At 39.3% G+C, this 23,040-nt stretch overlaps 2 protein-coding genes and 1 long non-coding RNA gene across 5 annotated transcripts; 1 reads left to right on the top strand and 2 right to left on the bottom strand.

Annotated features, from left to right (window-relative positions):
- Positions 1-3,010: 3,010 nt before the first annotated feature.
- LOC117605196 (solute carrier family 12 member 8) lies at positions 3,011-6,899 on the bottom strand. 3 transcript variants are annotated; one of them, XM_034326214.2, is made up of 11 exons: positions 6,506-6,896; positions 6,076-6,314; positions 5,835-6,015; positions 5,617-5,762; positions 5,329-5,560; positions 5,051-5,252; positions 4,733-4,967; positions 4,339-4,659; positions 4,102-4,263; positions 3,855-4,033; positions 3,012-3,767 (listed from the first exon to the last, which is right to left on the bottom strand). In XM_034326214.2, the coding sequence occupies exons 2-11, from the start codon at positions 6,271-6,273 to the stop codon at positions 3,608-3,610; spliced, it is 2,016 nt and encodes a 671-aa protein (XP_034182105.1). In that variant the 5' UTR covers positions 6,274-6,314; positions 6,506-6,896; the 3' UTR covers positions 3,012-3,607. The 3 variants fall into 3 exon arrangements, with proteins under 3 accessions (XP_034182103.1, XP_034182104.1, XP_034182105.1); XM_034326212.2 differs by having other exon boundaries at positions 3,011-3,767; positions 4,102-4,659; positions 6,506-6,899; XM_034326213.2 differs by having other exon boundaries at positions 3,011-3,767; positions 4,102-4,659; positions 6,674-6,899.
- Positions 6,900-17,180: 10,281 nt separating this feature from the next.
- Positions 17,181-19,699, bottom strand: LOC117605351 (uncharacterized). The gene is made up of 2 exons (XM_034326589.2): positions 17,402-19,699; positions 17,181-17,235 (listed from the first exon to the last, which is right to left on the bottom strand). Exon 1 carries the CDS (start codon positions 19,697-19,699, stop codon positions 18,758-18,760), a length of 942 nt encoding a protein of 313 aa, XP_034182480.1. The 3' UTR covers positions 17,181-17,235; positions 17,402-18,757.
- On the top strand, positions 18,925-22,757 carry LOC143308261 (uncharacterized). The gene is made up of 5 exons (XR_013065256.1): positions 18,925-19,058; positions 19,143-19,362; positions 19,475-19,537; positions 19,626-19,906; positions 22,274-22,757. It is a non-coding gene; the product is annotated as an uncharacterized LOC143308261 (long non-coding RNA).
- Positions 22,758-23,040: the final 283 nt, after the last annotated feature.

Here is a 23,040-nt window from a genome sequence, read left to right as displayed (position 1 = left end):
AACCTCGTACTATACTCACTGAATCTAGAGCAATTAATAGCTGGTATGCAAGTACGCAGACGAAACATAATCGAGCTATACATCAGATTTGTTTAAGGTATCGTGAAACGTACCTACATATAAGATCGACTACTCGGTATTACTTAAACCGTAACTGGTACAATGTAGGTTAAAATACCTCTTCATCTATGTATCAATTATATAACATATCCTCACCGTAGCAGTTATGGTGTGTAAATTACTAAATTACTTAATTTTATATAAATATAAGAGTAACAGATCACATACAATATACAAGATGTCTCAGGTCGGATAATACAACCGGGCAGAGGATGGTTCTATAAGCAGAAATAAGCCGGAAAAAAAGAAGACATTTTTTTCTATTTAAGCTTCCGTTTTTGAAAAAAGGGTTAGGAAAATGTTATTTTTCTTTATATAAGTTTGGGGGGGGGGGGGGGGGGGGTGCAACCCTTTAGGATAAAAATAATATCCGTAATATCGCCCTTTTATGATAAATAATAATTTGCCGTTAACTTTATCAAACAATTCCAATTCTTTTTCGAGATATGTAGAAAAAGCAGTTCTTTGTGATAACCCTTGATAGTGGTTTTCAGCCCTTAATTGAACACATTAGTACGTATAAAAAATACAAGTCTAACATTTTTTTACGTACTGCAACATATCACAAAATGAAGAAAATCAGTGAGGTACATCAATGAGGTACTTTTCTTATGAATGTATATTGTACATGTACTCGACGAATTTTCAAACTCAATTTTCTGGAAAACGAAAGCTCAAACGAAAAACACGTAATTTTTTTCACCTTACGTATGTTTGCTTTTAGAGTCACCTCCTGTCCAGTTGTACTACTCGACCTGGAACACTCTGTATAATTTTATATTAGTAAAGTAAAATAAATAGTGGAGTTTATTTAGAAATTTGTAATATGTTGATATACTTCATAACAATGTAAAATTGATATAAAACGTTTAGCAAAATTTTACAATAAATATTAAGTTGAAGCAACAACGACTTTACAAAGGGTATAGCAGGATAAGATGGTCAAAAGTGCCCTTGAGCCGATTTTATTCAGCAATGCACCATTTTATAGCTTATAATAAAAAGCCATTGTACACCAAGTTTCAACCCTGTATCTCAACCGGGAGGATAGTTACAGGGTGAGAAAGAAAAAGTGGTTTTTGTCATATTTTCTCTGTATAATGGCATTCAAAAAATCTGAAAAAATTTTAGAATATTCTAGCTATGTTTCTTTATGATTGGGAATTTTTTCAGATTTTTCGGTTGCAAATCCTAGACGTGAAAAATCAAAAACGCGAAAAAAAGTTGAAACATTGAGATTTAGCGTAGAAACTTTCGAGACACTAGATTTTTACTTTCACAGTAGTTAGATATTAGCATGACTGCTGTCCTCAATTTTTTTCAGATTTTTCAGTCGGGTGCGCCGTGTTTAAAAAAATCAAAAACCGATATTTTCGACATATTTCGTGCGATAATATGAGAAATACTTTCAATTTTTACATTTCCTTTACACACTTAGTGCATTATGTGATTTCTAACATTTCTGCACTGGACGGAGCAAGATCTGAATGGAGAGAGTGAAATTATTGTAAATAATTGAAAATTACGCACCGTGTTTCCTAAAATATTCGACAATTTTTCAACATTGTCGGTGGCTGATTGGTTAAGGTGTCCGACCGCGGAACCGCTGGAAATTTTTATGTCGCAGATTCGCGCCCCATGAATGTCCAATTTTTTTTTTCATAAAATCATTTTTTTTTTTTAATTATTAATTACACAAGAATACACACTAATCATTTAATATTTAAAATATTTTTAAAATATATTATCATGAAGTATACATAAAAATAAGTGGTGTACTACCGGCTCTCTGGCTATATGTACAATTAAGGTAAAATATATATTGCTTTCAATATCCATCATAAACCAATAACCACGTGACTGTTCAATTAACAAAATATTGGGACCTATCCGTAATTAGAATAATACATAATCAGAAAATCGGTAGTGCAGATTTTTCTGAAAGATTAGATGCGTTTTTCAAAATAATGGCAATTATGTATCCCTTGAATGAAAGTCTAAATGAATAAATGACTAATATGTGCTCCATTTAGCATTTGACTGTATTAAGCTTATATCTACATATACTATCCATTCATTATTTCCCACATGTGTTTTCGAAGTACTTAAAAAAGTCCGTCCCAAAGGGGTTTGGGGGCGGGGGGGGTGGAGGGCGAAGCCCCCCAAGACAATAGAGGAGATCTTAGTTGCGATTTATTCACTCTTGAAAATATTCAAAGTAGAGCACGTTATTTTATAATAAAACCGATGCTGTTCTTAATAATGTTTGAAAAATAAACAGTTAGCCATTTTGCAAAGTTTCGATGTGCTCAACCAAGCGAAAATTCTGAGACTGTAGGAAAACGAAATTGATAAGAAATAACATTCATTTCGAAGCTTACATAATAATTTCCTTTCGTTAATTAATAAATTTTACCTTCGTAAGAAGTAAATGGCCTTGCGATATTTATATTTTCAATACGACTTCCTACACGTACACTCCGTTCGAATTTTTCGAATAGAACTGTCGCGGCGTACCTACTACATGCGTCGACGATCATGCCGGAAATCAACCATAGTTAAAATTTGGCGCGCTATTTTATAAATTTGAAATTAAGAGTTTTGTTTCAAAATCAATTTTACTTTGCTTGAATAATTTAATAATTAAAAATATTAATAATAATTTATATATGGTTATTTAATATTAAAAAATTAATAAATATGTATTATACTCCATAATTATTATCAGCAAGTATCTTGACATTCAGTTGATCGTAGCCGTAGTTTTAAATAATTTCAAATATGTAATTATAAACTTACCTTGATTTCTTCATTTATTTTTGATTTAATTAGATAATATTAAAATAAAATTGACACACAAATGTTATTTATTAATCTATATGTATATTTTATTAATAACATACTTGTCTCTGCAGTGAGATTTACAAAAATGTTAAATAACATAAATATAGTATCACTACGAATTTACAGAGTATTTGCTATAATCGATATGATATCGTAATTAACATGACATCCTGCATTCGTTTTCAATACCTCCATACTTACAATCACGATTTAATCCTAATATAAATTACGGAGATTATAAAGAATAAATAATCTTATATTACAAGACACGGTAGTTAAAATAATTCATTGATTATATATGGACCCTCGATTTTAGAAATGCTTTTGGCAGTATATTATTTCTACAGCATTCAATGCATGTCGAGTAAATTATTACAAAAAGTTGTGATAAAACTATTCTCTATAATTTATATGCATAGCATCGTTTATTTTCTACCTTCTTAAAGCTACCGGGTTTCGTTTTATAAAAAGAATTTCTTGTGCTTGAAATATGAAGTATTTTTGATTAGACTAGTTTTGTGCGGACATTAGCGTTACAAAGTAAAACGCTTTCTTCTTATTTTATTTTCAGACAATTTGTTTGATAAAATATTCTGTTACTCTGTTCCATTCAATATTCTAATTATTCTACAGCATCCTGCATTTAATCAACATTGACGTATTGCCCTGTGACTGTAGCCGTTTGATGGTATCTTCGTCTACCGGCGAAATCTTCATTTTCTTCGTTTAACTGAGTTGGAGAAGTTTCAACGCCTGGATGTACAGGTGTAACAATAATTTGTTCGTAATCGTACATTTTTCTCCTATAGTTAAAAAACAAAATATAATAATTTTGTCACATATTTAAAAGAAAAAATAGTTCTTATCGTTAGAAGAATATTAGCAATTACCCCATAAGCCTTAATAATGATATTCTTAACCATTTGAAGAATTTAAAGTCTGACGAAACTCCTGGTTTTACAGCAGGGTTAGCATGACCTACGTAACTCCAAACCAGAAAAACGACTACGATATTGGCAATAGCGTAACCCCAATGGACAAGAAACATAATAAGCAATTTTAGAAGACACTGGAAATTAGATTGATATCAGTATCACATTTTTATAACTGATTTCACGAGTGTATCATGATACCTACACCTAATAAGGAGAGCCATCTGTTACATAAAGGACTGTACCAATTGCCTAGTTTATTATGAATATGAATCTTTCGTTCCGAATTTTCCACATTACTGCCATTTTCATCGATACTTGGAGAAGAATCGATATAGACATTGTTTTCAGAAAGACTGGGATTTCTCTGCAAACAATGGAAACCATTACTTTTAACTTTTATCCTAATACAATAATCAATCGGATATTCATGTATACTTACAACCAGATTTTTGTGTCTTATTCTTTCAGGAAATAAATTGTCCAAATCATTATCTGTGTCTGTTATCGAATTATTCCTACTTGCAGAACTATAATTGCGATCAAACGTTGGGGATTGCGTGCGAAATCGTTGTTCTCGATTCAATTGTATGTCAAATGTTTGCGCAAGAGCAAAATATGCATAATCCAAGCATGCATATGTTAAAAGAAAAGGCATTGTAACAATTGGCGCAAGTGTATTAATTTGACCAGTAATGATAAAAGTCAATGTAACGACAGCAACAACTAACATAGCATATATTGGAACTTTGTTTGGTCCTTTCTGAAAAATATATTTCATGTTCTTATTAACGTACTAAACAGTTGAAAAATTTAGTTATTAAATTACTAAATACCCCTCTTTGTAAGCAGCTCATTCCCGGAATAACGTTTTGGCTAGCAATAGATTGAAGAACTCGGGGAGTACCATACATCGCGCCCAAACAGCTACTAAATGATGATACATAAAGACCTGCTAACAATAGTACTGAAATCGCTGATACAGTAGATGCTATCATAAAATTCGTGAGAAGCGCATTTCGAGTACATGTTGCTGCGAGAAATAGCAAAAAACATAGATACAACAAAGTTCTGAAATTAAATTAAGAAGTTAAGCTTTTACTTCTTGATATGTAATACATGAATTATAAGAATGTTTATATTATCATTTTTACCCTGTCCCTACTGCTGCCAATGTACCATTAGGAATATCTGTGGATGGATGTCTTAAGTCTCCACTCATATTAATACCTGCTAAAACACCAGTTACCGTTGGAAAGAATACACCAAACACTGTAAACCAGCTATATCCATCCTGATATGCAGGGAAAGTATTGTTTCTTAAATTTCCCGACAGCCATCCCTCAAAGCCAGCCTCTAAAAATATACACATAATTATTTATTTCCCTTATTATTAATAACTAAATTAGAAGCTACAAATTAGTCAGCTTACCAACATCCACATGAATAAAACTTCCAACCATGAAGTCCACACCAGCTAATAATAAAATTAGCAAAAGAATGAATTGTAGCTTTATAACCCATTTGACACCAGCAACATTTATGATAGATAACAAGATAACGGCAGCACAAGCGAAACCACGTTCTGCCCATGCAGATTCTAAACCCACAAGACCAGCCATAGATTCTCCAAAACCTAGAACATTTAGAGCACAGCCCACCGCCTAAAAATAATTTTAAGGTAATACTGCAGATATTGCTATTACAGAAGTTTTTCTACCTGTCCAAAACAATACAGTAATCCAATAGAACCTCCGAATCTTGATCCTAATACATGTGATAGTAAAAAATAAACTCCTCCACTTTCTACTCTACATCGTTCACATATTCCGACAGCAGATAATACAGTCACTAACGCGATGCACACTAAAACAATTGTAAATGTTACAATTTGCCAAGTTCTCAAACTTATTATCAACAGAGTACAATCAGTTTTACCTGTACAAAAAATTATTAGTATTGCATTAAGAACACCAGCTTGACCTACTATCCATCCTGATCGTAAGAACACAATAACTCCAAAAATATTAATAAGACAAGACGTAAAAACTCCATCCCATGTTCCAAACAATACAGGTTGAGAAATAAAGAAATTTGATTTCCACCATGGATCAGCACTCTGAAAAGTATAAATTTCATGAAATAAAAAATCATCAACATTATTATTTCAATTACTTACATATTCCTGAGCAAACAATTCATTTGCTCCAGTTTGATACATCTCAGGTGCGAGTTCTTCATACTCTCTATTATTTCTTTGCCTTTCATTATTCCTGTGAATATCTACATTATTATGTAAACCATATCTAGACCAATCTATATCTCTATTGCTTCCAGCATTCCCATTTGAAAACTGGTTCCTTTCATTTGACTCCATATCCTCTTTTGTGTAAATACAATATTTTGTACAATAATTGTCTATTTAGAGATATGCAAATTATAAATAACAAACTGGTAGGTATATGAAACACCTTCTTCTATGAATTTTCATTTTTATATCATTTATAAAAGTACAAAGTACTGTTTAATAGTTTTAGAAGATAAACACCGAGTTACTTTACTATTACAACATAAAATAATGTCAGACGTACATACAATATTATACATACGTAATATTTATTAAAAGCTTTTATTAAAATAGGTTAGAACAATTCCAATATTTATACAAAACGATAAATATTATAGGCCTCCATAATGATATAATAATTTGGTAAATTCATTTTTCTCAGTTTATCAATCACTTATATCTGCGTTATCGTTTTAAATATATCACCTACTGGTGACTGCTGGTGACGTGTTGTTCCACAATAGAACGACTATTTCTGATTCATCTAACGGTATACATTATAAATACAGGGTGTCCTAGTTTTCTTCCGGCCAAACTTTACCAACATATTCTACAAGCAAAAATAAGACAAAAATGTCGTATAAATATAGGCTCTTAAATGTTTCATTAAAAAATTATAAAGAATAAAATAATTTTTAACAATGTTTCGTGTCCGTTCGCGAAAATAGGGATATTTGGGGAATTAAGGCGCAGGCGTGACAATCCGTGGAGCGCGGAGGCGCTCCGCTCGCAAGGCGCGGATGTGAAAATAATAAACTTTTATTATTGCTTACTGTACTTTAATATTTTAAAGTTCTATTTAGGCTGACTTTTAACTTTGTGTTTATAATGCTTTAAATTTAGCGCGTGAGAAGGATTTGTCTATATTGACTGACAAAATCATTCTGAACGTTCTACGCTTGGCGGAGGAGATCTTCGCGCGTTGTCGGTCGATGCCCCTTCCTTGGTGGATCCTGGATCCTCCCTCAGGATCATCCCTCGTCCAATGGTGGAGGGGTCCACCCCGTCTCGTGTGGGCCCCTTCTCCTGGCTGTGGTCCACCCTCAGGCGGGTGGAAGTGGAGGCGCTCCGCCAAGACGCTAGAATGTTGCGGCGCACATGTGCTACGAGAAAGCGTGGGACCCAGAGAAATTAGGAAACGACAAGACCTTGTACTTGCCAAAGCAACTCTCGAGAAAATTTACGACCCTCTCAGAGTGCATGAATAGACAGGATATCGGAAAAGACTTCGTAGCTTTTAAGGACCGTTCGTGACTTGGTCGAAAACAACGAATTGGCTATGGTCTATCATAAATTAGTCTTTTAAGAACTTTCGAAGTGAAACTATTCCATTCTCTGGATTTCCGGCCTTCTCTCAGCTCGATCACCCACGTCGAGGGTTTACAATGTAATCTTTGTCTATTTATATAAGTGTACGCAGAGATGATGTTTGAATTTCGCTCTTAATTTATGACCGTCGATACAAAAGGTCCTCGACTGATATTCGAGATATATCGATACTACAGACTATCGATAAATATTCCCATGGCAGTGTCGCCATAGCACTCTAAACATATTCACGTGATAACGTATCACGTTACAAACAAAAAACAAATCCGACTTCGAAATGCACTAAAAAGTGTCAAATAATTTCCATTTCATTTATACCAATATTCCATAGCTATTAATAATATCTACTTAATCGTTAAATAGGATACCAAATACATTTTAAAGTTTTCGGAGGCGGCGCAAAATTAAAAATACCCGAATATACTGCCAATAACGATTTGACTGCGGTATGGCAAACCTGGTAATTAATAAGTCGTATGTTACGTCCGGGTACATTTTCAATAAACCCGACCTTGCGTTCCTCATCGGGTGCGCTGCATCTGGAACTTTCCACGTGAGGGGCGCAAGGAAGGGCCTTGCTAATTTATTTCTTTTCCTCGTTACCTGTCCGCGGTCCTCCGATCTTGTGCTCTACCGTCGGGTGCGTGAGCACTTGGAAGTGATTCCTCACGGAGAACACAAGAAAGGAGTTTGAGATTAAAATTATAATTCTCCTTTTTCTTTTCTCTTGTTAGTTTCAATAGTTTAACCGTCAATATACCGAGCTTGTGCACCTCGCCAGTGCGAAGCACTTGGAGATAATCCCAGGCGAGGCACACAAAGGAGGCTATATTGTAAAGATTTCGGCCAGCACGTGGTAGGCAATCAGCGTAATTAACCTTCACTCCTTGTACGTTCCTTCGACAAGTGTTTATTCTCTTGTATAACAAAAGGGGATGTAACGGAATAACACCTTTTTTTTTGTATAAGTTCCCTTTTATACAAATGCGATTTTCCTTGTACAAAATTTTATCTTGGCTAGGCGAAGCGGTCCTTCGTTCGCACTTAGTAATCTGTTCGCTCGCACGTACACCGCTCGACGGTCCTTTTGTCGAATGTCCTTCCCCTCCCTTCACCACTATTTCGCGATCTCTGGCCGCGGAATTTCGCTAGATTGGCGTTAGATGGGGGTTTCGATCTGGCGCTTACAGTTCGGCCATCCTGGCAGTACGTTCGTCCTTGAACGACGGAAATTGATTTGGTAACTTAAAATACAAATATTCGCGGTAACATGAGACAAACAAAAAAACTCAGTCTTGGTTTGACACTTAAAACTAGGATACTTACAAATAGTTGAATATTACTAAATAGCGAAAATTAAATGATAAATATATATATGAATAACGAAATAACAAAAGGGTTTTTCTTCACTCTGGTAGCCTTATTTATCGCCTATTTTTATCCACGGTTTGATTTTGTCGGAGGATAAAATCGTATTCAGCGGTTTCTGTGTTACGTTAAAACCCGGTACATCGGTGACAACGAATCGATTTTTCTTTAATACCTCCTTAATCTGGTAAGGGCCTCTGTATTTGGGGAGCAGCTTTTGATTTTTGCCCGGTTGCGGTTGCAAGATTTTTATTAGGATTAGGTCCCCTTTTTGATATAGAGTCGGCTTTTTGTGTCTTTTATCATATTGTGTTTTGTTGTACTCTTGCAAGGCTCGGTTTGCAACTTGTGCTGCATCACGTAAACGTTTGCGCTCTTGATCAATATTAATGTCAATTTGAGTTAGTTGTGTAATTAGAGTTTGCAAATCCCTATCGTCATTTTGTCGCTGGTCATATCCTAACAGCATTTTACTAGGTGTACAATTTATCGCTTTATGTAAAGTGTTGTTGATTACATATTGTGTTTTTCCTAATTGCTCTTTCCATTTGGACGGCTCTTGGGTTGCTTTCGCTAGCGTAGACTTTAGGAATCGGTGCACTCGCTCGATCTGACCATTGGCCCACGGTGATGCCACTGCCGTTAAAACGTGTTTTATATTTTTGCCGCTTAGGAAAGTTTCAAAATCTTTTGAAGTGAAAGCGGATCCGCGGTCGCTAATGATACGTACTGGAAATCCAAACAAATTAAAAAGAAGACTTAGAGTTTGTATGAGTTTCTCAGCGGTAGTGGATTTTACAGGAAACAACCATGTAAATTTGGTATACGCATCTGTATGAAGTTCGGTTTCCGCTCCTGGGTTATATATACATAAGACTGGCGGAGTCGTTAATTCCTTCTTTATTTTCTTAAACGCTTCTTCGCATTCCTCATTAAACCTAAATTCCACATCTTTTTTCATAAGTGCTTACAACGGTTGTGTTTTGATAGAATAGTCCTTGATGAACCTTCGAAAATAATTCGCTAAACCTAAAAAACTTCTTAATTCTTTAATATCTTTTGGTTGAGGATACTCTAATATTGCTTGAACGTGACGTGTACACATAGTAATGCCCTCACTCGTGATCAGGTATCCCAAATATTCAATTTGTTTGCTCAAAAATGTACATTTTGCTAAATTCAATTCCAAATTGTGTTTCCTTAAACATACCAGTACCTCTTTTAAGATAGTTAAATTCTCTGTAATTGTAATCGTAGGTATTAAAATGTCGTCTATGTAAATCAAAACTTTACCGGCTCTAATAAATGAGTCTAAGACTTGTAATACCCTTTTTTGAAATTCCGCAGGCGCTTCTGAGTACCCGAAAGGCATTTTCACAAATTCATACTGCCCGGAAGGTGTGGCAAACGAAAAGTATTTAGTGTGATCAGGATTGATAGATATTTGATGGAAACTGTCTTTAAGGTCAAGCTTAGTAAAAACTCTCTTACCCGATAGTTTATCCAGTTGGTGTTCTATAATCGGAAACGGAAATTTTTGCGGGTATATTCTTTGGTTCAGAGGTCTCAAATCAACACAAAGCCTCTTCTTTCCATTCCTTTTGGACACAAGTATTACTCTAGAGCAGTACGGTGAGATACTCGTTTTAATAATGCCTCTTTTTAGCAAGTCATCTATAATTTCTTGCAACTCTTCTTTTTCTTTGATTGACATTCGTCTAGGCGCATACCTGAAAAGTGACTGGTCCTTTAAGTAAACAGATACAAAATAATTATCGTCAATTGGTTGAGTTTGCATTTCATCCGTTTCTTTAAGGATACCTAATAACGTGTGACGGTCTTGAATGCTAAGGTCTTTGTCTAGATTTTCCATCACAACATCGTACCTTTCCCTACTCTCTATCGCATTAATAGTAAGAATGTCCCGCCCCGACTTCTCCTGTTCCTCCACCCATTCAAAAACGCATTGATTGTTGTAGAATGTAAGTTTAAGGTTAGAACTGTTCAGAAAATCACGGCCTATTATGGCGTCGTATTGCATAGTTTTGTCATCTACCACGAGCAAAATAATATCAAACCACGTATCTTGTATCTTATCCAAAACTATTTGGTCGTAGATTTTACCGTACACTACTACCGGCGATCCATTTATACCTTTGTAACAAGTGCCTTTCTTAACTCTAAGTAATTCTAGATTTTTAAAATAGTTCTCATATACCGATTTCTTAACTAAGCTTATCGGGCTACCTGTATCCACTAAGGCCAATATTTTTGCCCCACTGTTCAGTCGTTGTATATGCACGTAGGGCTTTACCCCGTTTTCCGCCTGTATTTGCCCAATTTGTGAAGCGTCTTCTTCCGGTGTCGAGTCTACTGCATCATCCTCTTCTTCGTGCTGAGTTCCCATGTAGTGGAGGGACGATCCACGGTTGATCTCTCTCCTCGGGCAGGTTGTACTTAGGTGGCCAGCCTGGCCACATTTAAAGCAGGTTGGTCTGGCGACGGCACAGTTCTGCGCCAGATGTCCTGGTCTTTTGCACGTGAAACAGACCTTTTCCTCTGGGCCGTTTGGTTTACGTACCGGCACCGGGATTTTCCGCACTGGATATTTGCTTGTCGGTTCCACTCTTCGCATAGACACACTATCCTCGGTAACTTTCCTTACGTGTTCTATAAAATCTGGAACATTAGTAATCCACGTGTTTAGTACCAATCTCCGGATGGCGAAATCCTTTGCCCCATCCGCCAAAAGTTCTATTTTCTCTTTCTCGTTTAACGTAAGTGACTGCATTAAATTCAACTTGGCCTCCGCATATTCCACGAACTTTTCCGTGTGAGACTTCCAAATACGCGTGTTTATTCGCGCCATTGTAGCAGTATAAGTCTCTTTGCGCTCAAAATAACGTCTAATTTGGAATTTAAATTCCTCCCAAGTTGTAACTGATTCCAAGGGTTGGCGATTATACCAATCTAAAGCCCGACCCTGTAATTGACTAATTGCTGCCAATAAGATTGTGTTATCATTAAAACCGTACATGCGCGCAACACAAGCGGTTCTTTCAAGCCATCTAATAATACATTCTTCCTCCTTACCTCCAAAGGAGGGAATCAGTTTTCCCGCGCATTTTACCAGATGCCAAGTGTTGGACGGGTTCCGTTCCGTCTCCCTCACCTGCGTCGGGTTCAGAGGTGGGTTGACAATGGCAGGTTCAGGCGGCGTCGAAAGCCGCTTCTCACTCAGTACCTGGACTACAGAACGTACGATTTCGTTGATATTGTAGTCGCACAGCAACGTGGTATTATCCAGCTCATTTGCGCCGCAACGAGGTTGAAATGACGTTCCAGCGCTATTGTCCAAGGTCACATTTGAAACTGGTCGTGTCTCGGCTTCAGCATCGCCGACAACACCACCAACTGCACCATCAGTCGCCATGTCTATTAATTCACCGGTTCGTTCGTAATGGTTTATCACTCGGTCTAACACACTCGATCGAGACCCTTTTGCAACTAATTGCAAAGAAGTCGCTAATCCCCGTAAATCGTTTATACTGAGTTTCTCTAAGTCCTCGCGACGCATCTTGCACCGTTACTTTTCTCAAGTTGAACACACACTCAAATTGTAAATGCGCAATAGTTCGTTAAACACGTGCCCGTGATTTAAAATGGCTTCCCTTTTCTAGAACAATCTCTACGAACAAAGGACTGTAACCGTCTTCCAATATGGCTTCCCTTTTTCGCGGAATGTTCCCGAACAGTCAGTTACCTTCGCGATTTATCAGACACTACCGAGTTCCTTTTCGGTCACTAATAGTTTAAATTGTCTTATAAACTCACCAAAATCAAATAGTCCACACCAATTTGCAATTGAGAGGCAGGCCAATCCCACTTCTGAAATTTAACTCTGTAAGGATTTCGGCCAGCACGTGGTAGGCAATCAGCGTAATTAACCTTCACTCCTTGTACGTTCCTTCGACAAGTGTTTATTCTCTTGTATAACAAAAGGGGATGTAACGGAATAACACCTTTATTTTTGTATAAGTTCCCTTTTATACAAATGCGATTTTCCTTGTACAAAATTTTATCTTGGCTAGGCGAAGCGGTCCTTCGTTCGCACTTAGTAATCTGTTCGCTCGCACGTACATCGCTCGACGGTCCTTTTGTCGAATGTCCTTCCCCTCCCTTCGCCACTATTTCGCGATCTCTGGCCGCGGAATTTCGCTAGATTGGCGTTAGATGGGGGTTTCGATCTGGCGCTTACAATATTTAGTTCTTTCAAATAATACAAGACAACCTTTCCTTGGGATGATTGCCTTGTCGAAACTACGCAGCGACAAAAACTTCGAAAGTCGAAACCGTTTAGGGAGAGGTACCATAAACATCCTTCGCCGCGCGGTTAAGCAGTGCGACGCACTTGGAAATTTCCCAACTTAACCGTGCAACATAAAAAGAATTTTCTTCTATTTTATTAGCGAGGTACCTCTCATACTTGCAAAGCATGCGTCAGCCGACCCTTCCACGAGGAGTGCGTGTGATTAAGAACAAAGCGATTGGAACTTAATGGAATGAAACTGTTTGAATGATATTGGAATGCGAGGGTTTGCGTGACAACCACTGTAGTTCGAAATCGTTCACGAATGTTCGAGACAAAGGTCGATCGAGTCTATAAACATCGCCGTTAAACGTTAAACGTAGAACGTTCGAATATACGTAAATCGTCGAGATACGAATAAGAATGTTAATAACTTATAAGCGCGGAATGAATATTAATTAAATGCGACACGCATGTATCCGCAATTTGTCGACGATTATAAAACACCGGCTGCATCTCGCGCAAACCGCTAAACAACGAGATTAACAGAACAATTAACGTATGAATAATAATTAACGATATTCAACTAATGGTCATCCAAACTAGTAAACCAAATATTTCTAATAAAACGAAGACCTCTTTCGATGCCGGAAATATCATGATAAAGGCCTCTTTAATTAGCAAATTCAAATAAATTAAGTCGTAACAGATTTCGAATATTCCAGAACTTTAGAATTGCGACGCATGAAATCAACCGAAGCGTTAGAGGGGTAGAAAGAAATGGACAACCTTAGACGAAGGTAGAGGTAGAAGTCAAGAAGGGATGAGGGAACTAGGAAGAGCGGCCAACTAGCCCAATACGCGCGGGATTTCCCCTCCGTCACGTACCCCGATTTGCCAAATGATGTCCCCACTTTGGGCCCTTGATCGCGGGTCGAACCCTGAGACACTTGAGTCGCTTGACTGAGGCAAATGACTCTTCGTCGAAAAATCGTGAGGTACGTGGCGGGGAGCCCGTGTTCGCGTCGAGCAATAGTTTCGTGTGAAAATCGTAGAAATTAGCTGACCGGTAAAGTCCTTGAAAAAGGCAGAGTGCCGGGAGATTGCGGTTCGCGTTTTCCGCGTTAAAGACTCTTGCGAATACGTTAAATTTCACACTTTTCAATCACTATCCTTTTCTCTTTCGTTTTAAACCGTCCGCTGAATTAATTACTTTTCTTTTTGGTTTTTTTTTTTCTTTCGCGTCGCGTCGTCTTTACAATACTTTTGTGCTCGTTTCGTAATTAATCGTTCCGTAATACCGTAATAAAGGCCGATCGCGAACGCGTAGTGCAGTGGCAGTTTCCTCATCTCTTCTTTGATTTCCAGATTTTCCAACGACACCAGAGAAAAGCTACTAACTATCTATTATCAGATATTATTATTTCACCTTGATTCCTGGTAAGTTGTCCATTTCATTTTATCTAATGCGACGAATCTGGACGTGGCGAGGCAAAACGGGCGATCTACGAAACCGCGTATTCTGGAAAGTTTCCCTCTAGATCGTTCCGTTTACAATAGAGACATAAGGTATCGAATATTTAAAATATTTGGAAAATTCCGATTTCACACAAAAGAAGGCGGCCCCACGAAACCGAGGCTCTGGTAGTTTACCCTCTGGGACCGTTCTTCCTTTTGTTCGCGTTTAATTCTTTGTACGACATCGTCGCTCGAATCATCGAACCATTTAATCAACCTCTAACTATTCTATAATCAATAGTTTCGTTCTTCATAAAATCTAAACTTTTCTTAATAATGCATTTATTTTCTGTTATATTTCAAACAGCTCGCATTTTCTGTTAACCAACCATTTTTATTGTTACACTTACTTTTTGAGATTATATTTCTGTTACACCTAATTAGTTTAATTCATTTACTTTTCAAATACTTCCTTCTTCCTTATTTTCACGCCTACCATCTTCGTACAAATTCACACGAGGGGCCCGTATGGGACTAGAGCATTGACGAACCCGATTAACATCTTGATTAACTATTAATTAATCTAACAACTCTTTTATTGTTCTAATCGCGAAGGATCTAACATCGTCTCGAGCGATTAGGACTGGTGGTAGCGCTAATACCGTTCTCAACCGCGTATCAGCCAACATAATAATTAAAATCAGGTTTTTTAATTTTGTACGTCGCGCGCCGTATCTCTCGCTCGCGACGTAACACGTAAATAAAAAATTCGAATCGTTATAGATACGTCAGATAACATTCGTATTTTTAACGATTGTATCAGAAGTTGGTAGCACTTCTGATGTACATATATACTGTGTAACGTGAAATGTTATCACGTGAATATGTTTAGAGTGGTGTGGCGACACTGCCATGGGAATATTTATCGATAGTCTATTGTATCGATATGTCTTGAATGTTCTTCGAGGACCTTTGTATCGATGGTCATAAATTAAGAGCGAAATTCGAACATAGTCTGTGCGTACGTTTATATAAATAGACAAAGAGTAAATTGTAAACCCCTCGACGTGGGTGATCGAGCTGAGAGAAGGCCGGAAATCCAGAGAATGGAATAGTTTCACTTCGAAAGTTCTTAAAAGACTAATTTATGATAGACCATAGCCAATTCGTTGTTTTTGACCAAGTCACGAACGGTCCTTAAAAGCTACGAAGTCTTTTCCGATATCCTGTCTATTCATGCACTCTGAGAGGATCGTAAATTTCCTCGAGAGTTGCTTTGGCAAGTACAAGGTCTTGTCGTTTCCTAATTTCTCTAGGTCCCACGCTTTCTCGTAGCACATGTGCGCCGCAACATTCTAGCGTCTTGGCGGAGCGCCTCCACTTCCACGCGCCTGAGGGTGGACCACAGCCAGGAGAAGGGGCCCACACGAGACGGGGTGGACCCCTCCACCATTGGACGAGGGATGATCCTGAGGGAGGATCCAGGATCCACCAAGGAAGGGGCATCGACCGACAACGCGCGAAGATCTCCTCCGCCAAGCGCAGAATCGTTAGAATGATTTTGTCACTCGTTACGGACAAGTCGTTTTCGCACAGAAAGTTCTAAGCCTTGTTAACACAAAGTCAAAGTTCTGTTTTAAATTGAATTCAAAATATTAAAGTACTCAAAACAATAATAATAGTTTATTATTTTGCATATCCGCGCCTTGAGAGTGAAGCGTTTCCGCGCTCCACGGAGTGTCACACCTGCACATAAAATCCCCAAATATCCCTATTTTCCGCGACGGACACACAACATATGTATGTGTGTACAATATCAATCATAGTGTCCTTTCGTCTAGTGAAAAAGCACTAAAGGGGAAGGTGCCCTTACCACCGGGTCACGCGCCAGCGCGCAGCCATTATGCCTCGTTCGCATGAGAAATACCTTTGTATTTTAGGAGAAAAGAAATTTTTTCAAATAAATGCTTAATCGAAGAAGTGAGGCGGTTCATTCCTCAACGAGTAAAATATATAACCAGCACAATTAAAAACTCGCTTGTCGAAATAATTAATTGCGTCGAGCATCGGACGGCGAAGGTGGCTCCCTCCGCCCTATAGGATGGGGCACGAAACTGCGAAAGCACACCGTGATTCCATACCGAACCGGAAGCTGCATAAGAGCCTCTCTCTCGCACTGTAACTTCTGTCCTTGTTTAGCCCCATTTCACTCCGACTCCAGGCTCGTCGAATGCCATCCTTGTCGTTTCGCTTATGTCGAGATAGTGCGATAGTGTCCTATCTTTTATTTGTTTATTCCTTTGAATTTTGGCTCCTAATTTATGAGCATTGATATAACATAATGCAGACATGCTGCAACCATACTCTTATGGCATCGTCGCCATATTACATTTCTTTCAATGCTTGTGATTACAAGCTTGCAGCTAAATTCACTCGATATTGCACACATACATATAGGCGAGGTTCGCAACAACCGACAGACCCTAGAAAAATCCCTAGACGCGAGTTTTCAAATTACGTCCTCATTTCTAAACAGAATGTAAAAAAATTTGAGGGACATGTCCAGGAGGCCCTAAAGAATGGGTCCAGGAGGCCCTAATAGTCTGGTCCTTATATTATCCAAATGGTCAAAAAATTATAAAATATTGAAATTTATGTATGTCAACCGTCAAGAAAATGGCGGATCAGACTCACCTGCATCAGTTTATTCGTAATATAAACATTTCTGCCAATAGTTTCTCCAAATGGGTACCAGACTACCATTCTTTGGGTCGGATAGAACAAAACGAGCACCCAAGGGATGATGTACAAGTCTCCAGGAAGAAGTAATTTGAAAACTACGATTTCGTTGACTGTTCATTCGCGAAAGACGTCAACAAGGTAAAACAAACCAGAAATTTAGTTCCTCGTTTATTCTGTAGGGCGCAGTTCGTTCCATTCCATTCCATTCCATTAATTTTACCCTGTTTTCCGATAGGAGGGTGCTTCAGCCCCCCACTATCGTACGGGCCGGTCTTTCTAGGGACTTATCTGTCCCTATGTTGCCGAATGAAAACTTTCGGCCACGCGCCTAGGGGATGGGTTGGCTGCGCTGCCAACACAAACCCCGCACATTTTGATTCTCCTCTTTCTTACATTTGTGTACATTTCTTTTTCCTTTTCTACGTTTTACCATACTTTTACGCTTGCCAGTTCTTCCATACCTTTATGTCTTTGTTTCTTTCCATACTTTTATTGGTTTTATTGCTTAGCGTACTCATTATTTCCTCTAAGTTCTCGCAGTACTGCTATTTCTCTTAGTTTGACACTTCTGTCACAGGTCCCGGCACTCCGCTCGAACGCACCTCTCACTACTTTTCCCATGCTACCCCACTCAATTATGATAATATATACGTTATATAATGATTTTCTGTACAAGCCTTATTCTAATTTTATATCTCTCATTCCCATTCTCATTCTCCCAAACTCATTTCTGTCATACCACCATTCACTGTCTCTCACTCTCTCTCGTTCGTGCACTTTATTCGCTTTTTCCAAGCCTCCGGAAACCATCCCTCGAGGGTTTTCTCGACTTTATTTTCTTTTCATTGGGTCCAATTCCCACTTATTCCCATACTTACTCTCTGTTTCCTTCCTCTCGAAGAGGTGGTTCCGTTTACATACTCGGTAGCGATTCTGACTAATTGTACACTCATTATTTTCTTTCTTTTCAGGTCACTCCGCATACCAGGGCCGGAGCATCGGTCCCGGAGACCCCGCGCACAGGAGTGCGGAGTCGGGAGGCGCGTTTTCTTTTGTAATTTATTGTTTTGTATCGAGTCCAATAAATGTTATTTTTGATTTTTAAATATCGTCCAACAGTTGCCTATCGACTTTTCCCTCGCATCCCGCACCCCGGGCACCCCAGGCCGGCTATTCCTCCCTATCCATTCTTCCCCTCACACCACTCATTTCCGTCACTCCTCTTCTCTCACTCACACATGCCTTCCGTCCTCTACATTCAGGACCGGTTTCGCCTCCCAGAGCGTCCCCGTTTTCCGCGCCCGCGCTCTAAATTATTTTGCTCGTTTCTATTAAGAACCTCGCCAACGCGACGCATACCGCCGGTTTGTCCCTTTTAATCAAGTCTTGGTATTGGGGTCTACCCCGTAGCTCCCTCTCGCGTAGTTTGTCTATAAATTTTCCTCGAATATGATCGTATTTTTCGCATTCCCACATCACGTGACACAAGTCTTCGACCGCCTGTCCGCAGTCGCACCCCGGGTCCTCCACGAGGTATTTTCTCGCGAGTAATTCTCCCAGGTTATAATGATTGGATCGAACCTTACTCAGAACCGAGATCGTCCTTTTGGTTTGTATCGCAAATTTTTTAAACCACGGTTTTTTACAGCCCTCGTTCGTGTCTATTTCATTAAAGTAACGCGCGCCCTTATAGGTTGCCTCTCTTCTCATATATGTCGAGAAGTCCTTCCACGCACTTTCCACCAAGGTCACTAAAATATCCTCATACGGTATTACATAGTCCGAGTCCGGTGGGCGATCCGTGGCCCTCTTCGCCGCCTCGTCCGCTTTTTCGTTTCCTACGATGCCTTTGTGCGCTGGCACCCACACGAATACGACCGGCGCTTTTTTACGGTCCGCTGCCACCTCGCACGGTAAGTTTTTACGCACACAGATTTCATGCAGTTCCTTTAGTATTTTAGCAATTATTTCGTTTCTTTTACCATTCGGTATGTCACTCATACTTTTACTTTTTATGCCGTCTAGAACTTTGAGAACACTCGCCGAGTCACTGTACAGCAACAGTCTTCTATCGTCCTCCGATTCTTTGTAAGTCTTTAACGCTTCCACCATCGCGATTGCTTCTGCAGTGAAGATGGTGGCCCTCGGGTTCACGCTAACGACCCTCTCGTTCCAGTTGTCGTGGTTTTTGGTGACGACAGCCGCTCCAACCGACTGGGCCCCCTGCCTCTTGGACCCATCGGTGTACATCTCGACGAAGCTCTCGTTGATTGAGCCATAGTGTTACCTCGTTTCCGCTGGGATGCTCGCCAGGATCGCGTTCGGCAGTACCATCATTTCCCCGGCACGCCACTCTGTCCGGGGCTCAGGGCATTCCAGCAACTCAGTGCTCGGGCGTTCTGCATTCCGTCTCGCAAGCGTCATCAATTCCTCGTGTTTCCTAAAAGTTTTCATTACGTAAGTTAAGTTTTTCACTGGTCTATCTCTAACACTTTCCCATGCTCTATAAAACCAGTCCAAAAATGTCCCATTCCTATTTCCTATCTTTTTGAGGAGGTATTTTCCTGTCAATAAACCTATTCTTGTCTCTAGACTCATAATTCCCGCTTCGACATGCATCACGTTTGTGGGTGTCGTTATTCTATATCCTATTGCTATCCTAATCCCAGCATTCTGGATTCTGTTTACTCTTTCTATGTTGTTCACGCTCCCATCTATATAGATCATCGCCCCGTACTCTAACACCGATCTGACCAACACTTTGTATAGTATTAGCATTATATTTTGATCCACACCTTTAGAAATATGTGCGATGTATCTTAGCATGTTAAGCCTGTCTCTCGCTATCCTTTCCACGTATTTCGTATGTTCGCGAAAATAGCACTTTTTATCGTAAATTATCCCCAAGAATTTTGCCTCGTTTGCCTCAACTATTCGCGCGTATCCTACCCTCACCGTGACCGCCCCACCCGCTCTACTATCCGAGCTTCTCGTCCCTCTCCATCTGTTGAAATTGACGATAACCGTTTTTTCCACTGATAATTTTAAGCCTATTTTTTCCAGGTTCACTATTATTCTGTCTAGTGCCGTTTCCAACTTTCTGACATTGCCAATGTTGTGATAAATAGTGGACACGTATATACCGATGTCATCTGCAAATTGTAATTTTACCAGTTCTTCATCGTCGAGGCCTTCCATTATTTCGCTCGTATATATGTTGTACGGGATTGGGCTCAGTACTGACACCTGTGGCAGCCCTCTTACAACCCTACCCTCTTCGTCATCTTCAAATCTTCTCACGACCGTTGCCGTCCTTCCTTTGAGCCAGTCTTTAATGTAGTTAAATATTTTGATCGGACATCTTTTCTTCCTCAAAATGGCTAGCAACATTCCATGGTCAACCCTGTCGTAGGCCGATTTTACATCCAGGTACGCGGCTAGTGTGGCTCTGCCGCTGTTGTAACCATTTTGTACATCTGTTCTAAGCCTCACCAGATTATTGATCGTCGATCTTCCTCTTCTAAATCCATTCTGCCACTCGTGTATCACGTTGTTTTCCTCGGCCCATCTTACCAATCTAGTATTCACGATTCTTTCCATTAGTTTTCCAATGCAGTTGGTCAGAGCGATCGGTCTAAGCGTTTTCTTCCCCGGTTTTTCTAATAGTATGACAACTGCCGTTTTCCAGCTTGGTGGCATTTTGCCGGAGTCCCACACCCTACTGAACAACTTTACCATTACATTTAAGAAGGAAATAGGTAGCATACTTATCGTTTTATTATCTATTCCGTCTGCTCCTGGTGCGGACTTTTTATTAATTTTGTCGATGGCCGATATCATTTCCCTCATATTCAACGGGTTCTCCTGTTGATTTGTTGTTTGATCAGCATATATTTGTCTCTGTTCATCCGTCGCGACACCGTTCGTCGTCTCGACCGGTAGAGTATCGTTATCAAAGATCTTATTTATCTCGGATTGTTCCAGCTCGCTTCTTTCATCCGGTGTCATAATGCTCTGGGAAGGGTTAGCGCCTTTTTGTAGTCCTTTAATTTTTTCCCACAGAGTTCTGCAGTCAGCACTATGGTTCACGCTGTCCGCGAATTTCTCCCACGCCTCTCTTTTCTTCTTCTTTATCATGGCCTTCATTTTCTTATCGCAGACCTTGTATTCTTTTCAGGTTTCTTCGTTTCGTCTTCTATTGAACGTGTTTAGGGCTCTCTTCTTCTCCTCTCTTACCCTATCACAGTCCTCATCCCACCATCTTCTTTTGTTCTTTCTTTTCCCATTCTCCTTGGGTCTCCCGTGATTGTTTCGAATCTGCTTGGGTTTGGTGGCTCCTGCCTCCTTCAATCCCTTATATATTGCCTTTCTTATTTCCGCTTCCTCCTCCGTCTCGCTCATCACCTCGGGCCCGCTCCTCGCAAGGTTCCCACTCGCCACGTCCATTCTCATTTTGTACATGTTCCAGTTGATTTTTTTGTATCCGTACTTTCTTGTCGAGAAGCGTTTACTCATGCCGCCCGGAGGCACTGTCATATCCGTCTGTATATCAATTATTTGGTGATCCGACCCCAGCGTGAGTCCCGAGTTACTGGCGTCTATCCTCTGCAACATTTCAAATTTCGTTATAAGCAAGTCTATATTGGACGCCCTGTACGAGCCCGAGGCCGGGCGAGACAGGGTGTGCCCGTTTACCACGAACAGGTCCCTTTCCTCCAGGATGTTTGCCAATCTTAATCCCTGCGTGTCGTCTTCTGCGCAGTTCCACATCATATTCTTGGCGTTCATATCTCCCATTATGATCATTCTCTCATTTTTTTCTAGGTTATCAAGAAGATTGTTCCACTGCGTTTGTGTGGTGTTTTTGGATGGGCTTCTATATATCAAGATCAGGTCGGTGTTACCCTCCTCTGACTCAATGGATACCGCCAACGTTTCCATATTCGTATCATCGTTTATCGTTTTTTCCTGGAATTTTATTTGCTCCTTTATTATGAGGCACAGGCCTCCCTCGGCTGTACCTCTTCTAGTTCCTCTATTCGTGCTGTCGAGCGCATCTCGTTTTACTATCTTATATCCCTTGAATGAGAGTGCAAACTCCGGATACAGCCACGTCTCCATGACCGCCAGTATGTCATACTCATCGATTATTGCTCCAATCTCCGCCATTTTTCCTCTGATACTTCTTGCATTCCACAAACCTATTTTCATCTTACAGAGTCCGTTTAGGGTATTGGGTGATAATATTGTGTTAGACTACTGTTTGTCCTTAATCTAGAGTTAGTATGTATATTTACAGCTACTATACTTGAGTATATAACGTAATTTTCTTTTTGGTTTTTCTTTTTTAAGGTTTTTTTTTTTTTTTTTAAACTCTTAGTTGTCTAAAATATGACTATATATATTAATTTACTTACTAGGTCTCTTATCACTACCTGTACAGATATTGTTGTTTATCAGTTTTTGTTTGACGTTCAATGTTTTAATTGTGCGCTTCTTTGCTAGTTTCGTCTTCCTCCCTTCTGCTAATTTCCATCGAAGTGGTCTCTATTTCTATTTCTATGGGTGACAGTGCTCTTTCGGGTACCGGA

This window comes from Osmia lignaria, chromosome 3 (genome assembly GCF_051020975.1).
Source record: "Osmia lignaria lignaria isolate PbOS001 chromosome 3, iyOsmLign1, whole genome shotgun sequence".
Lineage (NCBI taxonomy): Eukaryota > Metazoa > Arthropoda > Insecta > Hymenoptera > Megachilidae > Osmia > Osmia lignaria.
This window is presented reverse-complemented; position numbering and strand designations above follow the sequence as displayed.